The 19,412-nt window shown below is 45.6% G+C and overlaps 1 protein-coding gene across 1 annotated transcript in view; it reads left to right on the top strand.

The window, feature by feature from the left end:
* LRRN2 (leucine rich repeat neuronal 2) overlaps window positions 1–17,609 on the top strand; it is a 154,483-nt gene extending 136,874 nt beyond the window's left edge. The window contains exon 2 of the mRNA XM_035122489.2: window positions 14,365–17,609. Coding sequence (XP_034978380.1) covers window positions 14,640–16,790 — 2,151 coding nt within the window. The 5' untranslated portion in view covers window positions 14,365–14,639 and the 3' untranslated portion in view covers window positions 16,791–17,609. The remainder of the gene's footprint in view (window positions 1–14,364) is intronic.
* The last annotated feature ends 1,803 nt before the right edge of the window (window positions 17,610–19,412 follow it).

The raw sequence follows: 19,412 nt of genomic DNA, 5'->3' as shown, positions 1-19,412 counted from the left end.
AGACAGGCCTGGCGCCTGCACATGAGATCTGTTGGCAAATGCTGGAGTCCTAGCAGAGCCCATCAATGCTGGGAATGGTCTGTCCCCCATTTTTTTTGTTAGGCCCTAACAGAAGTGTTAGCGCCCTGCAGCTGGACTGGTCGATGCCACCACCATTTTGATCCTCAGTGCAATTCCTTACCAAGACCACTGCATTGTGAAAGGCATTGAGGGGAAATTAAAAATGGTAAAAGTACCAGAAAAAGCTAGACTTCACATCACCTGCGGAAAGTTTCTTTGCACAAATCATCTACCTGGTGGTCTGCACTCTACAGTCTTCTTGGGTGCCCTTTTTCTTTGGCTAAAAATGTAGTTGGCTGTACAAAACTAAGAGTAACATCTGTTGCTTCTCTCACTTTTGCCTCTTGCTTTGCCCGCCACTGGCAGGCAGCCTCCAGAAGGTCGCTCACATGATAATATGGCCCTTGGTTTGGACAATCTCTATCAGAGTTACACACACAAACACACAAAATGGCTTTGCTTCACGATCACAGGGGTGCGGAGGAGAGGTTGGCTGGTTTTCAAATGATAAAAGCTTTGCTGGCTTCTCTGCTTTTCCTGCCAGAGCCGCTAAACAAAATGCTTCTCCAATCAATTCAAGGCAGGGGAGAGAAAATGCAAAGTACTGCCGCCTGGTACTTTGTTGCCGACGGAGGTACGCATTCAATAACCCTTTTCTCTAGGGGTATTTCCTTGGTACCACATAACAAACAAAAGGAATGCTCTTCCAAGAGGGTAATGCTGCATCACGTATCCAGGCCGCAGGGCAAAAGGCAGGGAGAACTAGAAGAATAATGGGCAAGGGACCAACCGTAGCTTTTTGTAAGAGAGACCTGCTAGATCTTGCCACTCACTCAGTTCCAGGATCCTTCATCTGAAGGCAGCCCTGTTTAGGGAGGCTTTTAATGTTTAATAGATTGTTTTATTTCATTTTTCTGTTGGAAGCCACCCAGAGTGGCTGGGGAAACCCAGCCAGATGGGTGGGGTATAAATAAAATATTATTATTATTATTATTATTCACTGGGATTCCCTGCCACTGGGAGAGCAGCAAAGGGAAAGCGGATTAATATTTGTGCCGGACGAAAATGAAATGAGCAACATGGTTACCCAAGGAGAGAGGCCCATCCATCAATTGAATGTCGTAGCCATACTTGTCCCTTCCTGATGCTGTTGGAGGACCAGCATGTTCAATGCTCAGGGGTGATGGTGAGGCCTTTTTTCTGGTGAGACCAAGCTGCCCACATCACTTCTGCAACCCTCAGTGCTCCTTCCCCATGGTTGTCCTGTGGGGCGGAGGAGGATTGGTTCAGGAATTGCTCCAGGCTTGGGACTCAATGGGCCCTTCAAACAGCCAGGTACAGCTGGAGAGGCAGCTTTCCAAATCATAGCATATCCTCCCATTTTTGGACTAGAGAACCCAGCCATTGTCCAGCTCTGTCTCCGGTCTTAAGTGAAACACACACAGGTGCTCTTGTGCTTTTGTCTGGAGGCGGCAGCACAGCATGAGAGGAGCACCTAATCAAGGGAGATCAAATCAGACTTCATAATAGGTACAAAATGAGGTTACATTTTGAGATGGAATAAGCTCTTCATCAGGGGAAATTTAGCTCAAAAGAGGCACCTTTTCATACGCATCGTTGTATAGCTCCTGCAAAAGGCACTCTGTGTTGGCAGCTTGGATGCGCTCAGCTGTTCTTGTTATGTTGCCTCCCTGAGGGAAATTGTTTTCTGCCAACTCTCCCCCTTCCTGATTCTGTTCAGCTTATATTCTCTTTCTCTATACCATTCCACCTTCATGTTGATTCATTCTCTCTCTCTCTCTCCCCCCCCCCCCGCCCCCAAACCTGGAGGTGTGCATTGGAAGTGGGGGCACAGGCTGACTGGTTCACAAGATGTGGGTGGGAGAAGTCAGATGCCATAGCCCATCTTTCATTCAAGCCCCATGCTCTATAATGCTGGTTCTAAATCTCGTCTTGCGGCCAGGGATAGCCTATTGATCCTAGCCTGGGAATGTAAACAAATGTATTTGTTTGATTGATCAAACAAGGTTGCAAGGAGGAGAAGTGGTTGCTTTGTAAAAAAATAATAATAATTCCTAGGCAGCCAAGGTCTAAGTAAAGCACAGAGCAGCAAGAGATCAGTCTGTTCTAGAGGTTGGTGGTGATACAGGTGTTAATTAACACCCCAGTACCAGAGTAGTTGCATTATGTTCAACACTGCTTTGTGAATTGTCACTGGAATTATTTTGCAAACATTAAAGTATTAATGCACTTATTATTGTCTGCATTTCTTGCGTTTAATTTCCCTCTGACATCACAGCTAACATTTTTTTCCTCTTTACCTCTCTCTCTGTGTGTGTGTGTGTGTGTTTTAAATCTGTCAATTTAAGATAACATTCCTTTCATTCCATGATGGACTTTTGCTCACAAAAACTTATGTCAGATTACATTGGCTAGTCTTTAAGGTGCCATATAGCTACCCCTTGATAAATTTATTTAATTGTTTTGCTGCTGCTGCTGCTGCTTTTGCTGTTGTTGCTGTTATTAAATGTATTGTCAGATGTGCTGTATATCAAGTTTCATCCCGCATCTTAACATTCAACAGAGTTAATGCATTACATACGGTACTTATGAACACAATGGCAAATGGACGAGTGGTTATACCAAAGACCTTATTATGCTTGGTCAATGAACAACTAAGTGGTCTGTGTATCAGCTGTACATCACACAAGCTTTGTCTTGTTTTTAATTGCTGGTGGAAACTTTTGCTACCTGGATTTGGTTGTTTCCCTTCTTCCCTCCACATATTCCTCCCCACCCCCCTTGGCACCATCTTTTACATTGTAAGCCTGAGCAGAGTACTTATGGCCTGTTAAAATCTTTGCATACATTTTTGGCATCTTGTAAATAAAATGAAACAAATAAAAATAGCGTTGAGACAATTTGATCCGCATACATAACATCCCTGGCTATAATGCAGCAGACAAAATAGGTGTGATGACAGCTCTTTGGAAACGCTGCTTTTGTGCATTATAATCTTGAGTATATTCAAGTGCAAGCCTTTGAATCTTCCCGGGACTCTTCCATTCCCCACTGGGGTGCCGGAGAAAAAGGGAAGCCTGAAGGTAGCTAGAGGGCTCTAGCACCATGCAGGACTGCCTGGTTTATCCTGCCTCTCATCTGCCTTGTAATCATGGGGATGGCTTGCACATTTTCCCTGGGATAAATCAGGGATGGGTGTGTAGGTGTGTGCATGAGAGTGAAATGTTATATGTACACAATCCATTAGCCGCATCTTCAGAGCACCTATAATGTGCTAAAGCCTCTGACAATTATCTCATGCAATGAACAGGGAATGCACTACTAATGAGTTTACCCGCCTGCTTCTGTGAACAACCACACTCCCCTGCGGTGGCTGGTTAGAACAAGGCACTGAAGGAAGCAGCAGAGAAGTGTGTGGGACTTATTTTTAATTAGCTTCTTTGTTGCTTGGCTTCCTGGAAGGCTGAATCTTCTGCTTGAGATCAAGCCAGAGGAGAGACTGAAACTGATCTGGGCTGGAAATCTGGGGCTGCATTAAGCTGCATTAAGTGACCAGATGCAAGAGAGGGCTGGGGCTCCTGCATCTTTAATAACTGAGCAGAGGAGGAAAATTCAGTGGGTATTCCCTACACCAAGGTGCAGGAACCCTGTCTTCTTTTGCATCAGCTACCCTAATTAGGCACTCTGCTCTGCAGAAATGCTTATGATATGTACTGGTGTATGTTAGTCAAAAGTAAAGGTACCCCTGACCGTTAGGTCCAGTCGTGGACGACTCTGGGGTTGCGGTGCTCATCTCGCTCTATAGGCTGAGGGAGCCGGCGTTTGTCCACAGACCACTTCTGGGTCATGTGGCCAGCATGACTAAGCTGCTTCTGGCGAACCAGAACAGTGCACGGAAACACCGTTTACCTTCCCGCCAGAGCAGTATCTATTTATCTACTTGCACTTTGACGTGCTTTCGAACTGCTAGGTGGGCAGGAGCTGGGACCGAGCAATGGGAGCTCACCCCATTGCGGGGATTCGAACCACCAACCTTCCGATCTGCAAGCCCTAGGCTCTGTGGTTGAGACGTGTTAGTTAGCATGTGCATTTTCTGGATTTAACAATGGGATGCTTTATTTCTAGCGCCATTGACGAGCAGTCAATTGCTTTACAAAGAATGAGAGGGGAGGTCCCTGCCCTGAAGGGCATCTATAAATAGACATATCAGACACAAGAAAGGCAACAGGAGATGGAAACAGGTTAAGTGGAGTGGATTGTGCAATGAGTTCTATGCAGTGCTTTTTTTCAGCCAGTGCTCAGCTTGGCACCATTGCCATTCTAAGAGAACAAGGGAGAAGTTCATGGTGAGTTCCAGGCACCTCTTTTTCTAGAAAAAATGGCACTGGTTCTGTGGATTTAGCTTTAATTACAACAGGAGTAGGTACCGGTAAAAGGTAGATCAGGATCTGTTGGTTGGACAGTTTAAGGTGGATCAGGAAGGATTTCTGACTCCTGGTTGTTTAACTGTACCGCCTGGGGAGGAAAGAAAAGACTCTTCCCTCCTTAAATTGTACAGTGGACCCTCTAGTTATGTACCACTCTGGATATGTAACTTTCGGGTTACAAACGTGGCAAACCCAGAAGTGTATACTTCCAGGTTTCGCCCCGCGCGCATGCACAGAAGTACTCTGCATGCTTCGTTCATGCGCAGAAGCACGCCGTGTGCATGCACAGAAGGGCTCAATCGCACCGTGTGCATGCACAGAAGCAGCACCTCTGCCTACGGACTTTTCGGGTTGCGGACGGACCCCCAGAACTAATTTAATTCGTAACCGGAGGGTTCCCTGTACTGCTGCTGAAACAAAGAAATGGGGGGAGAGGAGGTTGCCAGGAGTGGAGGGTTTTTGGGAGTTTTTGGGGGAAAAACACTATGAGCTGAGTTCTGGTAATCAAAACCCAAACTCTGCCCTATTCCAGTCCCACCCAGGTATGCACCAGCAGCATCGGTGTCAGAAGGGTAGCTCCATAGCGCCACCCCGGCACACATGCTAAGCTTGATGGACCTTCAATGTAATCCAGCAATACTGTTCTTGTAGTGAGCATCAAGTGGCGAGCTGCATGTGTGGAAGAGCACCACAGATGACACTCCAGAGACCAAATTTTTGTAGCCCATGACATCAACTGAACATATGCAGTTGAAACACACACTCGACACTCCAATGTTAAGCCATAGCTTGCTGGGTAATAAAATGGCAAACGTGTTCATCTGAACCAACCTTCCATTTTTGGTATAACCATGGAAAGCGCATGATGCTTATCCTGATTCTGCCAACCTTGTCGGATTGGTAGGGGAAGGCAGTCTGCAGAAAACGCCATAGGCGCGTCTCATGCTGTTTAACAGTCTGATCCTGCTCAGTACTTAAGCTTCTATTTCCCGGGTAGCTTCAGTGCCTTGAGACATTTAGTGGGACATTAAGGTGCTGGGAGTTTGCAATAAGTGCAAAATACTCTGTAAGGCTTGGTCCTTTCGATGGATTGTCGGGGCAACATCTCAGTCCATATGGTGTGTTTTCTGTGTTTATCTGTGCAGCCACCTGCTATCTCCTGAATTAATACATTTACAATAACAGAATTTGACTTTATTTTATTTTTAACCTTCCACAAACAAGCTCCACCAGCCCCACCTGCCCACAATTGCTCTGTAATTAAAGATCTTGTTCTCTCAGTGAACCAATTGGCGGCTGTACTGCAAGCACATGCAGTCCATTACAAAGGAGACAGATTGAATTTTAACAGCCTCTTGGAGGGTGCATTTGGGCTCCCGTGTGACTGGCCCAGGCCCCACAATAGCAGGATGATTAAATAAAAGAGATGCAGCCCTCTGGCAGAAACTACATTAAATTCTATTTAGGAGGCATTTGGAAAACTTCCAGCTGATGTCTGGGGACAGTGGTGCATAATGAGTTACCCAAAGGAAAAGCCAGTGTCCTCGGGGTCCTTGCTCTATGACTTCTATTTACCACTGTACTGCTGCCATCCAAGCACCCTGGTCCTAAAAGCACATGATTCAAAGTCAGTGCCATTGCAATGGATGCAAATTCCTTCCAGATAAATGAGTTTCGATAGAAGACAATCGGCTTCATTTGATGCATCTTTTACATGTGCTGGAGCTTTCTTGAACAGAATGCACCTCTGGATATGCGGGGAGATGAGAAGCTTGATCCCTGATCCTAGCCACAACTGTAGATAATAATAATTTATTTTTTATACCCCGCCCATCTGGCTGGGTTTCCCCAGCCACTCTGGGCGGCTTCCAACAGAAAAAATGAAATAAAATAATCTATTAAACATTAAAAGCCTCCCTAAACAGGGCTGCCTTCAGATGTCTTCTAAAAATCTGGTAGCTGTTTCTCTCTTTGACATCTGATGGGAGGGTGTTCCACAGAGCGGGCGCCACCACCGAGAAGGCCTTCTGCCTGGTTCCCTGCAACTTGGCTTCTCACAACGAGGGAACCGCCAGAAGGCCCTCGGTACTGGACCTCAGTGTCCGGGCAGAACGATGGGGGTGGAGACGCTCCTTCAGGTATACTGGACCGAGGCCATTCAGGGCTTTAAAGGTCAGCACCAACACTTTGAACTGTGCTCGGAAACGTACTGGGAGCCAATGTAGATCTTTCAAGACCGGTGTTATATGGTCTCGGCGGCCGCTCCCAGTCACCAGTCTAGCTGCCGCTAATGGATTAGTTGTAGTTTCCGGCTCACCTTCAAAGGTAGCCCCACGTAGAGCGCATTGCAGTAGTCCAAGCGGGAGATAACTAGAGCATGCACCACTCTGGCAAGACAGTCTGCTTTTTTTTTTTACTGCATTCAGTGCAACTCTTTCCCAAGTAAACTGGCATTGGTCTCTATGTCCTAGAGAGCAGCCTTCCCTAACCTGGTGCTCTCCAGTTGTTTTGGCTTGATGGGGCTGATGGAAAGCCAGAGATTCTCCACCCCTGTAGTTAAAGCAATCATCTAGATGTGATTTCCCCCGTTTTCAAAGCTCTTGCCCTTTCCCATGATACTAACTTAGGAGTCACTCCTGATGATGATGTACTCTTAAAAAACAATGACTGGGAATCAGTAGTGTAGAATTATGAGCTCTTTTCCACACTGTATCGAACTCAACGCTGTGAGTGTGCTAGCAGGGCTGCTGGATGTGGAAGGTGTGAAATCATGGAAAGGGAGGAGATGCAGAAGAAAGATATATAATAGTGGGGAGGTGAGGGGGATATCTTGGGGAAGTTAATGGAGAGGTGGACTAGATTTGATGGAACATGACTGCTTCCTTTCATGCCACATTTCTAGGTGCAGGTCTGCACTTTAAAGCACTGTGTCCGAGAACCTCACCTTCCGCTTCTTTTGCCCGGGCACTTCCTCCCAAAAATCCTCTCTTTACCACTGAATAGGAGTAAAGAGCAATCCATGGAAAACCTGGAGAAGAGGAGACACAGACAGCTGTAGGGAGGCAGAGACCTTTAGTCTCGGCAATTGATCCATGGGGGGCAACTGATCCTACCGGGGATGAGTTCGAAACTCTGCCAAGGCTGTGCAGATCTTGTTCCTGCTAATAAAGGGTTAACTCCAATCTGCACAGTGTGATTTACTGCTGGCTCACTCCTGTCACGTATGGATAGAAACATACAAGGACTCAGTAGGCTAGGAATGGCAAGCAGATAGAAGAGAAAGGGAGAATGCAACATCTCCACTTCTTATCCAGCATCTCTTCACAACATCGTTGCAACCAATTAGGATGTCACTTGGTAGCAATTATAGAACCTTAAGGCGCCTACGCACAGTGAATGTGAATGTTTTTGGTTAGTTAAGTTGGAAGTGCTTCAGAGTTTGTGTGTGTGAAAAAGATGCCCAAGATTTCAGAACTAGCAGTTGGGGATTTTAATGAGCAACTACACTATATGAGATGGTAGCTGTGGCAGGTGTGCTAAAATGCTAGTCAGAGAGATTTTGGCCCCATGATGTGAACCTGATGTGGGTCGGCTTCATCTCCTTCACTGAATCTAACATCCCAGGCTGTAGAGAGTTATCTCTTTTGAAGAACTCTGCTCTCAACAATGTGAAAAATCTTTGTCCATGGCACCCTTAGGAACTTTACTTCTCTGACAGTACAAGAATTTTTTTATGTATCCTCATAGAACTTCCATTCAAAGATCTAGGGGGCAGGGGCAGGCACCTGTGACAGCAAACTGGCAAATTTCATTTAATTGCGCTATTTTATTGCATTTAGATCCCACCTCTTTCCTCCAAGGAGCTTGAGACATGGTTGTCCTCCCTGCAGTAAAATGGTACAGATGAATGGCTAAACTCATTGGAATTTGTTTTATTAAGCACTAATAAATCCTCCTGCAGTCACAATCATTCATTCAAGACTGTCACAAAGGACTGTGAAAAAATATGTGCAGGGGAATTCCCAGAATCCTCAGTTCTGACAAACAGCTACTAGTCTCATTTTCAAAACTCTGCTCCCAACTAACACACTGCACATTTTCCTTGCCCTCTTCCTGGCCCAAGGTATGTTGAAATGTGTGAAAAGGGAAAGCCACAGCTCTGTGTTCTCTTGTAAGCAGGATGTTGCTTGCAGTCAACTGGAAGTTTTCCAGCAAATTAAATTTAAAAATGTCCATTTTTCAAGCTTTCATTGGTGTCTGGTGACCAATGGGACTGATAGGACAGGATAGAGGGAGACCCAACACTAGCAGGAGCCAGAGCCCATGGCAAGAAGAGTCAGCTAATTTTAGTTTTGTCCTTACACTCCTCCTCCCTTGCTGAGTAAACCTGAGACTAAGGAAGATGAAGCTGACAGCCAGCACCATTCCCCGGCAGGTTGTAAGTAAGTTGGCAGACAGGGGGACGCATGGCTGGTTCATGGAGCAGATAGAACCTTTGGCCAAAGCCCAACCCCACCAGTCACTGGTACTGGACCTGACTTCCTCTCTTCTCATTCACTGACATCAACAAACATTAACACTCCTGCCTGTTAGATTTATTTTATCATGTAGATGGAATCTGCCACAGAAAAGATGGCAATGGGAGAAAAGGGGCCATAATAATTCAAACTGGAGCCTGTAACTATATAAAACATGCAAGCAGCACAGCATCATGAAACAGAAACCTAGTTCAACAGAGTTCAGCAGGGCAGGGACTAAGGTCCCCTGCTAATTACCTTTGCAGCTCCTCCATTAGGTAAAATTGCTAAATCCATAACCAGAATTGACTAGCCCATATGCTTTGTGTGGCTGTTAACAATGAATGGCAGACAAGGAATCAGTAATAATGAGTGATAAGCACAAAATGATTAATGAGGAGTGACAGACGAGGCAACTGTCATTCTGCACAGTTTGATTGCTAGAATACTGTCCTCCTCCACCCACACCCACACCCACACCCCACACCCCTCCTCTGTAACAAACTGTTTGCTAGAAGCTCATCTTCACCAAACCTCCAAATGTCCTAGAAAGGACATTTAAGACAACGCCAGTACAAACGACATTATGGGTCTGACTGAAGGATTCCCACAAATGTCTCCTACAATAATTGACGCAGTCCACCTACACTGAAAGAAGGTGATTCCCTTCCCCACCTAACACTCATCTTATCTCACAGGTGATGGAAAGCAAAGACGCAGGCTTTAACTGACCATGCAATGGCCAAACACTTGCACCTCCTCTGGACCCACGTTCCATGAAAGAGGAGAGGGTGGGCACTGACTAATTCATAGGATGACCTAAAAAAGAAGTCCCAATTTGTTTTCACTGTTTTTTTTTAAAAAAATAACATTTATATAGCAAACTGTATTTTAATTTAAGAACTTGTATTCCAAAAGATTTGGTCCACCTCCAATTGTATTTCCACCCCTCAGAGCCTCAACTTCCAGATGTACACATAAGGCACTTAACTAAATTAACTAAATTAACAAACAGAAAAAAGAATGGAGTGGGGGGGAGAGAACAAAAATAAATGTATTGAAAATAAACTGTATGCTGAGCCTTTTCAGGAAGGCTTCCTTAAAGCTGATTTGCTTTAACCCTCACTTTATACTCCCAATTCCAAATAGAAAAGATCAGCATTTCCAGATCGGTTTAACGGTTCTTCTTCAAACCACCTCCCGGCTTTGAGGTTCAGAAAGAGAAAGACCCTGTGATTTGCAGAACAAAACCCCCAATCATCCATGAAGCTTAAACATGCAACTTGCAATCATCATGCACTCCAGGAAAATTAAATGAGCAAGGCCATGGTTTTCCAAGGCCAAAGAAGTTAGTTACAGGCCCAATGCTCACTCTATAAAGGATGTCGGAGTAAAGATTATATGCCACTGCCTTGCTGTGGCCCATGTGCCAAAATTGATCCTTTGCATTTACGCTGCTGCCTTCCACAAGGTCTTTTGACTTTTATTATGCCAACTCCCAGAGGAACTGCACTAAAGAAAGGGTGGGCTGTATTGATTTTCACATCCTTCTTGATGGACCTTCATCTTTCTTTCCCCTCTCTGCGGATGTGTTTTCTTCCATAAATCCATCCAGATTGTGCCAAACAATGTATTTTCCTCTTTTAAAGGAGGCAGATACAGAATAAGGTTCCTTCATTTCACTGAGACTGGAAAGTGATCTGGGGAAAACTGATCAAGAAATATAGGCAAACATTGTCTTTAACAAGACCAGGCTTGGCACATAGAGACTCTGGACACACAAAAAGCAGGTGTCAAGAAGAGTTCCAGACTAGGCTTTTCTCTGGCATACCAGTTTCCTAGGTGTGCATGTTTTCTGTGTTTTTGTGAGAAGAGCATCCAATCACCTCTCTTCTCAAGGCTGGTCCAAAAGATTTTGCTACCAGATGCTAAATACAAGAGGGTGCCCGCTCCATTACTAGGTTGGCCATTGTTGTTTAATCACCTTCAACACACATCTCAAGGCAATGTACAAAATGCAATAAAAACAGTCAGCAACAAACAGAAAACAGTAGCAGAGTAGGTCTGGCAGAGAAATATTAGTCCAGATGGGAAAGCTTGTTTGAACAAGAAGGTCTTCAATTGTTCATGGGAAAGTGTAGCTGGTGGGTACCCCTTGTATCCTCATAGGATCCATGCTGTTCCACAGAACAGGGGCAGCCACACCAGAATGAATGAATGAATAATACAGTGGTACCTCTGGTTAAGAACTTAATTCATTCCGGAGGTCTGTTCTTAACTTGAAACCGTTCTTAACCTGAAGTACCACTTTAACTAATGGGGCCTCCTGCTGCCACCGCACGATTTCTGTTTTCATCCTGAGGTAAAGTTCTTAACCCGAGGTACTACTTCCGGGTTAGCAGAGTCTGTAACCTGAAGCGTTTGTAACCCAAAGCATTTGTAACCCGAAGTACCACTGTAGTAGTAGTAGTAGTAGTAGTAATATAGTAGTAGTAGTAGTAGTACCCCGCCCATTCGGCTGGGCCTCCCCAGCCATTCTGGGCAGCTTCCAACAGAGATTAAAAATACACTAAAACATCAGTCCTTAAAAACTTCCCTAAACAGGGCTGCCTTCAGATGCCCTGCTTTTAAGTGTTTACAGAGCACCCTTCATATATCTTGGGGATATGAAAGTGAAGCTCTCCTGCAGACTGCACTGACCTACCGGGCATTTGAGGGGTAATGTAGTCTCTGAAGTAGCATGGTCCTGAGCTGTATAGTGCCTTATATGCTAGTACCAGCTGAGACTTATTTAAACACTCCAGGCGCTCTTGGAGGAACCTGGTTTCTAGATCCAAGAAAGGGAACGGCTTGGAGGGTTCAGGTGGGGGGTGCATATGTGCTGCTACACACACACACACACACACACACACACACACACACACACAGAGAGAGAGAGAGAGAGAGAGAGAGAGAGAGAGAGAGAGAGAGAGAGAGAGAGAGAGAGAGAGCAGCAACAACAAAACAACAACAACAACAACTGTCTCCTGAGGCAGCTACTTCATTCTGTCCAATTGTAGGGCCAGCTCCGTTTGTCCACTTTCAAGATTCAGCTGTCCCATCCTACTGCATGCTATCGATCAAGCCTGACTTCTGCTGGATTGTGCATTGAGAGCCATGCCAGCAGATAAATGTATTAAAACATCCAAATGGCCAGTAGCAATCCCCGCATGGGTCTTCAAGGCAATTCACAAGTGAAGCTAAGAACACATTTGAGCCTGCAATGTGTCTCTTATGAAGGCCATTACTGTGGGTCTGGCAACGGAAGGAGAGTTATTTTTACAGCAGGCTTATCTATCCTACCTTCTCAGGGAACGTGTCTGTGAGAGTTGCAGTATAATCATAGGAGCACTGGGAAGATGGAGGCAGAGTAATAGTTGGTGACATGGTTTTCCGAAGGAGGGCATGTCCCCCCGCCCCCCGGGAAGGAGGTTGCTCTCTGATTAAGCTGCCAGCAGAGCAACCTGATGCATTACTCACAAACTGCCAATATAGCCCTTGACTGTAGACTGCACTCAAAAAAGTGTGTGTGCATGAGTGCACACATGCACGCAAGATTGAGAGAGAATATATTCTCTCTTGAGCTACAAGCCTATGATGGACTATTCCTTTAAAAAGAGAAAGACACAGACAGACAGACAGACAGACAGACAGACAGACAGGGAAAGAAAAATCCTTCCCAGCAAGTGCAATGTATGCAAATAACTTCTTTCTTCCTTTTTTTGTGTGGACATACTGTATGCTGAATGAAGGGATCTCTTAATCATGCATAACTTTTTCTGGATTGTGCAAAAATCATTCTAACTTTTATTTCCTGGCTGTAGATTTCTGCTATGAATCAATTAAACATTACAGCAAATCATAGTTAAGCAAATTTAACTATGGATTTGTGTTTTGTCTGAAATGACAAACTGTGGTTTGTAACTAACCAACAAACTAGGATCAGAAGCTGTGCTTTGAAACAGGTTTGCAAACCATGGTTTGTGCTACCTGTGGTTTGGAGTTGTGTCTGAATTTATAAACCACAGTTTCCCCAACTTTGGAGGCCACTGTGCTCAGAGACACAACTGCTGAGCTGGAATGAATGAATGAATGAATGAATACAGAATTCAGTCATAAGCATGGAAAAGCCTGTTGGCCTGGATGCAACCCATTAGAATAAAGAAAGAATCATCAAAGCAAAATAAAATAAAACGGGCAATTATATAGTGAGCTAGAAATTCCCAGGATCTGCTGAGACCAAATTCCACACTGTCAGTTTTCTTACTGAATTCCCATTTGGCAACTTCCTCTTAAAACATTTTTTTCCTCTTGAAACAAGTACTGTAACCTTAAAGTTTGCTACAGAGTGCCTTGATGGTCTGAAATGGACTCCTGCTGTTTTTTTAGAGTTACATTTTTGATGTCCAATTTGTGTCCATTTATCGTCTTCCATAGCAGATAACCATTTTGACATCTGTAAATGTTACAGGGGTGCTATTGGCAGCTGGTGGTGTATGCCACGGTTGAAGATGAGCAGGGTGGACAAACTCTTGCTAGGACTCACATTGTAAAGTATCTATATAGTCCTACCTGGGTATACAAGGTGACAGAGTTAGCACACTAGTTTGTTGCAGGGTTTTATGTTTCTGCTTTTGCCCAGCTCCAAATGGCCATGAGGGGGAAAGGTCATCTCCCCAAATGAACTGCAGATCCTGGCTGATATACTGGAGAGGTTTCAGCTAAGAAATGCAGGCGACAAATGGTAACCTCTAACTTTCTGTGCTGGGCCTGCCTTCCATAGTCAATGACTCCTGGGTGAAATACCCTCCAGGCCCTGTCAATCTGCTGCTGCCCACCCCCACCCCTCCAGCACACACACACACACACACACACACACACACACACAATTCCCTGGCTGAGTACTGGATTTTAAGAATGCCTGGTGTAAATCCTGCAGGCATTGCTCTCTGTCAGAAGGAGGGGCACAAATGCAGTAGTATCATAAGACTTGGCTGTAGGCAGTGGATCATGGGTGGGAGGGCGAAGCAGGTAAACATTAAAACACAATATTGAAAGCAGTTAGCAAGCCATGAGGCCTGTTTGGTCAAACAGATTTGAACAATTTTCACAGAATGCCAACCCATGATGATGGACACATGCATACTTCGGTCATGAGTTCTGAAACACTGCCTCTGTCACATTTATGGCAGCTCTGTATGAAATCTCCACAATGGCATGCTAAGCTTTGACTCCTGTGTGTTGCTAACTTGTGAATTTCGTTTCTTACACAAAGTTTTTTTTTTGTTTATCTCTTTCAGGTGCAGCCTTAAGAAGAAGTCTGAATGATGCAAGCCAGAGAAAAAATGAACCACTTATGGAGGAGGAAAAGGAGAAGCTCTGATTAGAAAAAGAAGGACCACAGGGCCCCATTAGGATGACCTCTTTAGCTGAGGAAGCCTCCTACCCCTAGCACAGCACCCTCCCTCAGGAACAACAACTTCTGTGGAAGCTTCTGGGGGTGACAGGGCAGTGGATTTTTGCTGTCTGCTCTTCCCCGTTTCTGGGTTTTGTTTTTGCTTATGTTGAGTTCCAAATGTGTCCTGTAAAAGCTTACACCTTGCATGGAAGTTGGACTTGCCAGTTGAAAATGAGACACTTCCAACTGAACTTGCTTCTCATCTGTATGGCAACCACCACTGCAATCCCTGTTGTGCCCTGGAAGGTCAAATGCCCACTGCAATGTGTCTGCCAGATCAGGCCATGGTACACGCCCAGGTCTGTGTACAGGGAAGCAGCCACAGTTGACTGTAATGATTTGTTTATCTCCACAGTGCCTGAAAGCTTGCCAGAGGGGACACAGATTCTTCTCTTGCAAAGTAACAATATTGCCAAGGTCGAGCAGAGCGAGCTGGACTATCTGAAAAACCTGACAGAGCTAGATTTGTCACAGAACAGCTTCTCAGACATTTTGGACTTCGGCCTGAAGAATGTGCCCCAGTTGCTGAGCCTTCACCTGGAAGAGAACCAGCTGGCTGAACTGCCTGACAACAGCTTCCCAGGCCTGTCAAACCTCCAGGAGCTTTATCTTAACCACAATCAAATACGTAGGATTTCACCCCAGGCCTTCTCAGGCCTTGGAAGTCTCCTTCGGCTCCACCTCAACTCCAACTTCCTGAGGGCAGTTGACAGCCGCTGGTTCCAAGTCTTGCCCAGTTTGGAGATCCTCATGATTGGAGGCAACAAAGTGGATGCCATTTTGGATATGAACTTCAGGCCCTTATCCAATATGAGGAGTTTGGTTCTGGCTGGAATGAACCTGAAGGAGATTTCAGATTATGCACTAGTAGGCCTGAAAAGTCTGGAGAGCCTTTCTTTCTATGACAACAAGCTGGTCAATGTCCCCAAACGGGCGCTGCAGCAAGTCCCTGGTCTCAAGTTTCTGGATCTGAACAAAAACCCGCTTCAGAGGATTAAGCAGAGTGACTTCACAAATATGCTGCACCTCAAGGAACTGGGACTCAACAACATGGAGGAGCTGGTTTCTATTGACAAGTTTGCCTTGATCAACCTGCCTGAACTGACCAAGCTGGATGTGACCAATAACCCTAAACTATCCTACATTCACCCGAGTGCTTTCCACCACCTCCCCCAGATGGAGACCCTCATGCTCAACAACAATGCCCTAAGTGCCTTGCATAAGCAGACACTGGAGTCCCTCCCCAATCTGCAGGAGATCAGCATCCATAGCAACCCCATCCGCTGTGACTGCGTCATCCGCTGGGTCAACAGTACAGAGAACCGCATCCGCTTCATTGAGCCTCAATCCACATTATGTGCTGAGCCACCAGACCTAAAGAGGAAGCACATCCGCGACGTCCCTTTCAGGGAAATGACTGACAGGTGCTTGCCCCTCATCTCCGACAAAAGCTTTCCTTCCCATTTGGAGGTGGCAGATGGTGAGGATGTCGCTCTTCACTGCAGGGCTCTGGCGGAACCAGAGCCAGAGATCTACTGGGTCACACCATCAGGTCTCAAGCTGATGCCCTACTCCGAAGATGGAAAGTATAAAGTGTACCCCGAAGGGACAATAGAGATCCACAAGGTTACAGCACAAGAAGCTGGGCTGTACACATGCATGGCTCAAAATCTCATTGGTGCCGATACAAGAAGCATCAGCTTGATGGTCAACAGCTCTTTCCCCTTCAGCGAGGATACTCTGGAGCTGCTGGTGAAGGATGTCCAGGCCCACCACATCTTGGTTGCTTGGAAACCTCATCTCAATACCATTTCTTCCAACCTTACATGGTCCAGCTTCAACCCCAGCCTGGACATGATGAGTGTGGCCCGTCTCCCAACAGGCACCCATATGTACAACATCACACGGCTACACCACAGCACAGAATACTGGGCCTGCCTTCATGTCGCCTTCGTAGCCTTGCAGAGCAAGGTGTCCTGCGTCAATGCTAGGACTAAAGAGGCGCAATACCAGTACCTGGAAAGCAGGCAGAGCGCCCTGCTGGTGCTGTCGCTTTGCGTTGTGTTGCTGCTTATTAGCCTTATAGGCAACTATGGTTTGGGTGCTCTCAAGCCACAGCCTGGGAGCCACGGGGCCTGCATGCCATGGAAGTCAGGTTCCTCTTCAGTGCGTGTTGTGTACCCAACTTATATCAAACACTGGGATCAAGTGAGGAAAAGTGAGACACTCCTAGCCATGGAGGTTCAAGCACCACCACTAGACTCCTGAAGGATTCTGGGAGCTTTTTTCCCCCAGAGAGGGTGGGCAAGATGTTCTGGTGGATTAAAAAAAATTACCAAATATAAATGGGGGAGAAAGCTCAACCGTGAAAACAATAAGCATGGAGGATAAAGACGACAAAATGTCCCCTTTGGATGTCCCCTTACCCAACAAAAATCACCAGTTTGGCCAAACCAATGTTCCTTTATACCAAGATGAACAATCCATTGTTATGGAAGGAAAGTTCCAGCAAGGAAAGTCAGTGCCCAGAGAGCAGACAGCATGAGCTTGGAAGCACCAAGCTTGGCATCTCAACATCCCTTTATAGGCTGCCTGTGGATCCCCTGGCAGCCTGCTACCAATGTACGTTTTGTTCAGCAAATTGCTGCTCCCTTGGAAATACAAAAAAGAGGCTTTCCCTTATGTGTACATGTGTATTGCCCATCGAGAATCTAATCTTGAACCAAATCCACCAAGCCTCTTTTTGTAGGCTGCATGGGTTGCCTCCTGGGGACCACCTTAGGGAAGGTGAATGTGGAGGAAAGGCAAACCTATGGGGCTATGAGATCACAAGGAACAATAATGGTCCTCAGAACAATGAATGCATCCTTGAATCTTTTAGCAACATGAGTTAGAAAAATGGATTGGATCTTAAAAGTGGATTGGAGCTTAATTTCAAGGCTATTTTGTAAACTTTTGTGAATAATGTTTAAAAAAAAGAAAAAGAGGAAGAGGAAGAGGGAGGGTGAAGAAATTCCTGCTTTTTCTGTTTTTTGTAAGAAAAAGAAAAGAAAAGAAAAAATCCTTTGTATACCAATCTACCATAGCTAGAAGGCTTTATGCTAGGTCAGCATTGCTTCAGCTAAGGGGTGGGCAGTGGGGAGGGGAGGCTATGGGGGGGGATAATCTTTAATGTAAGAGAGGTTTCAAAGAATAAGAATCTCTTCGTTTTGAAGTGGCTGATCTCCACGCTGCATAGCTCAAAATATCCCAGGAGACAAAAGCAAGTGGAGTGGGTGAGGGGTTGAGGAAAAGGGGAGAGAATAAATGTTTCATTTTCTAACTCTGTCATCACCTCTTTGTCTCTGATAAGCCAATTAAAATTGCAAATGAAACATACCAGTGGGCAGTGTGCTTTCCCCAAACCTCTTCCTAGTTGAACAAAAAATAAAAAATAAAAAATTGCAACAGTGGGTTAGGAAGAAACTGTTCTACAGAAGAACCATTGTCAGTAGTGGTCGATGGGGCAGCAGCATTTACCTGACTTCCCATCACCGGTGCTGCTGCAGCTTATCGGGAAGAAGAAGGGCAAGGTTGGTGCAGTGCAAACACACCAACAGGAGCACTAAATTGGCTCCACTGCTGCAAGTGACTCTGGATGCTGTTGGACTGCAACTCCCGTCAGCCCTGATAATCATGGCTAACAGTCAGGGATGATGGGAGGTGTAATCCAGCAACAGCTGGAAGTGCACAGGATCCCCATCCCTGATGTAAAGGATCATGCAGCCGTCAGATGTGATGTAATAGTCACTTTATTTGTATCCCACTTTTCCAGCTGGCACAAAGTCAAGCATGACAAATGCATCCACTAGAACTCTGCATAACCAACAATTTGGTGAAAAGTTGCATGATGATAAAAGTACAGAGTGCAACTCCCTCTGGCCTAGATGATAATTGGCAGGGTAGCTAACAGGGCTCTCTCAGCTGGCAATAGTCCAACTAAGACCAGGAGCAGAATGAATGGCCCTGGTGAGGGAGAGGAGGTTAGTCCTTAGTCCCAGATACCAATAGCACAATGGGACTGACCCTGGGCATGGTGTTCATCATAAGGCACTTCTAAGCCCCATGATATTCTTGTAAAGAAGATGGTGAAATGTGGGCTAGACAATGCTACCATTCAGTGGATTTGTAACTGGCTGGCTGACCGAACCCAAAGGGTGCTCATCAATGGCTCCTCTTCATCCTGGAGAGAAGTGACTAGTGGGGTGCCACAGGGTTCTGTCTTGGGCCCAGTCTTATTCAACATCTTTATCAATGACTTGGATGATGGGCTTGAGGGCATCCTGAGCAAGTTTGCAGATGGCACCAAATTGGGAGGGGTGGCTAATACCCCAGAGGACAGGATCACACTTCAAAATGACCTTAACAGATTAGACAACTGGGCCAAAGCAAACAAGATGAATTTTAACAGGGAGAAATGTAAAGTACTACACTTGGGCAAAAAAATGAAAGGCACAAATACAGGATGGGTGACAACTGGCTTGAGAGCAGTACAATCGAAAAGGATCTAGGAGTCTTGGTAGACCACAAACTTGACATGAGTCAACAGTGTGATGCAGCAGCTTAAAAAGCCAATGCAATTCTGGGCTGCATCAATAGGAGTATAGCATCTAGATCAAGGGAAGTAATAGTACCACTGTATTCCGCTCTAGTCAGACCTCACCTGGAATACTGTGTCCAGTTCTTGGCACCACAGTTCAAGAAGGATACTGACAAGCTGGAACGTGTCCAGAGGAAGGCAACCAAAATGGTCAAAGGCCTGGAAACAATGCCTTATGAGGAACGGCTTAGGGAGCTGGGTATGTTTAGCCTGGAGAAGAGAAGGTTAAGGGGTGATATGACAGCCATGTT

Source organism: Zootoca vivipara, chromosome 7, assembly GCF_963506605.1.
Source record: "Zootoca vivipara chromosome 7, rZooViv1.1, whole genome shotgun sequence".
Lineage (NCBI taxonomy): Eukaryota > Metazoa > Chordata > Lepidosauria > Squamata > Lacertidae > Zootoca > Zootoca vivipara.
This window is presented reverse-complemented; position numbering and strand designations above follow the sequence as displayed.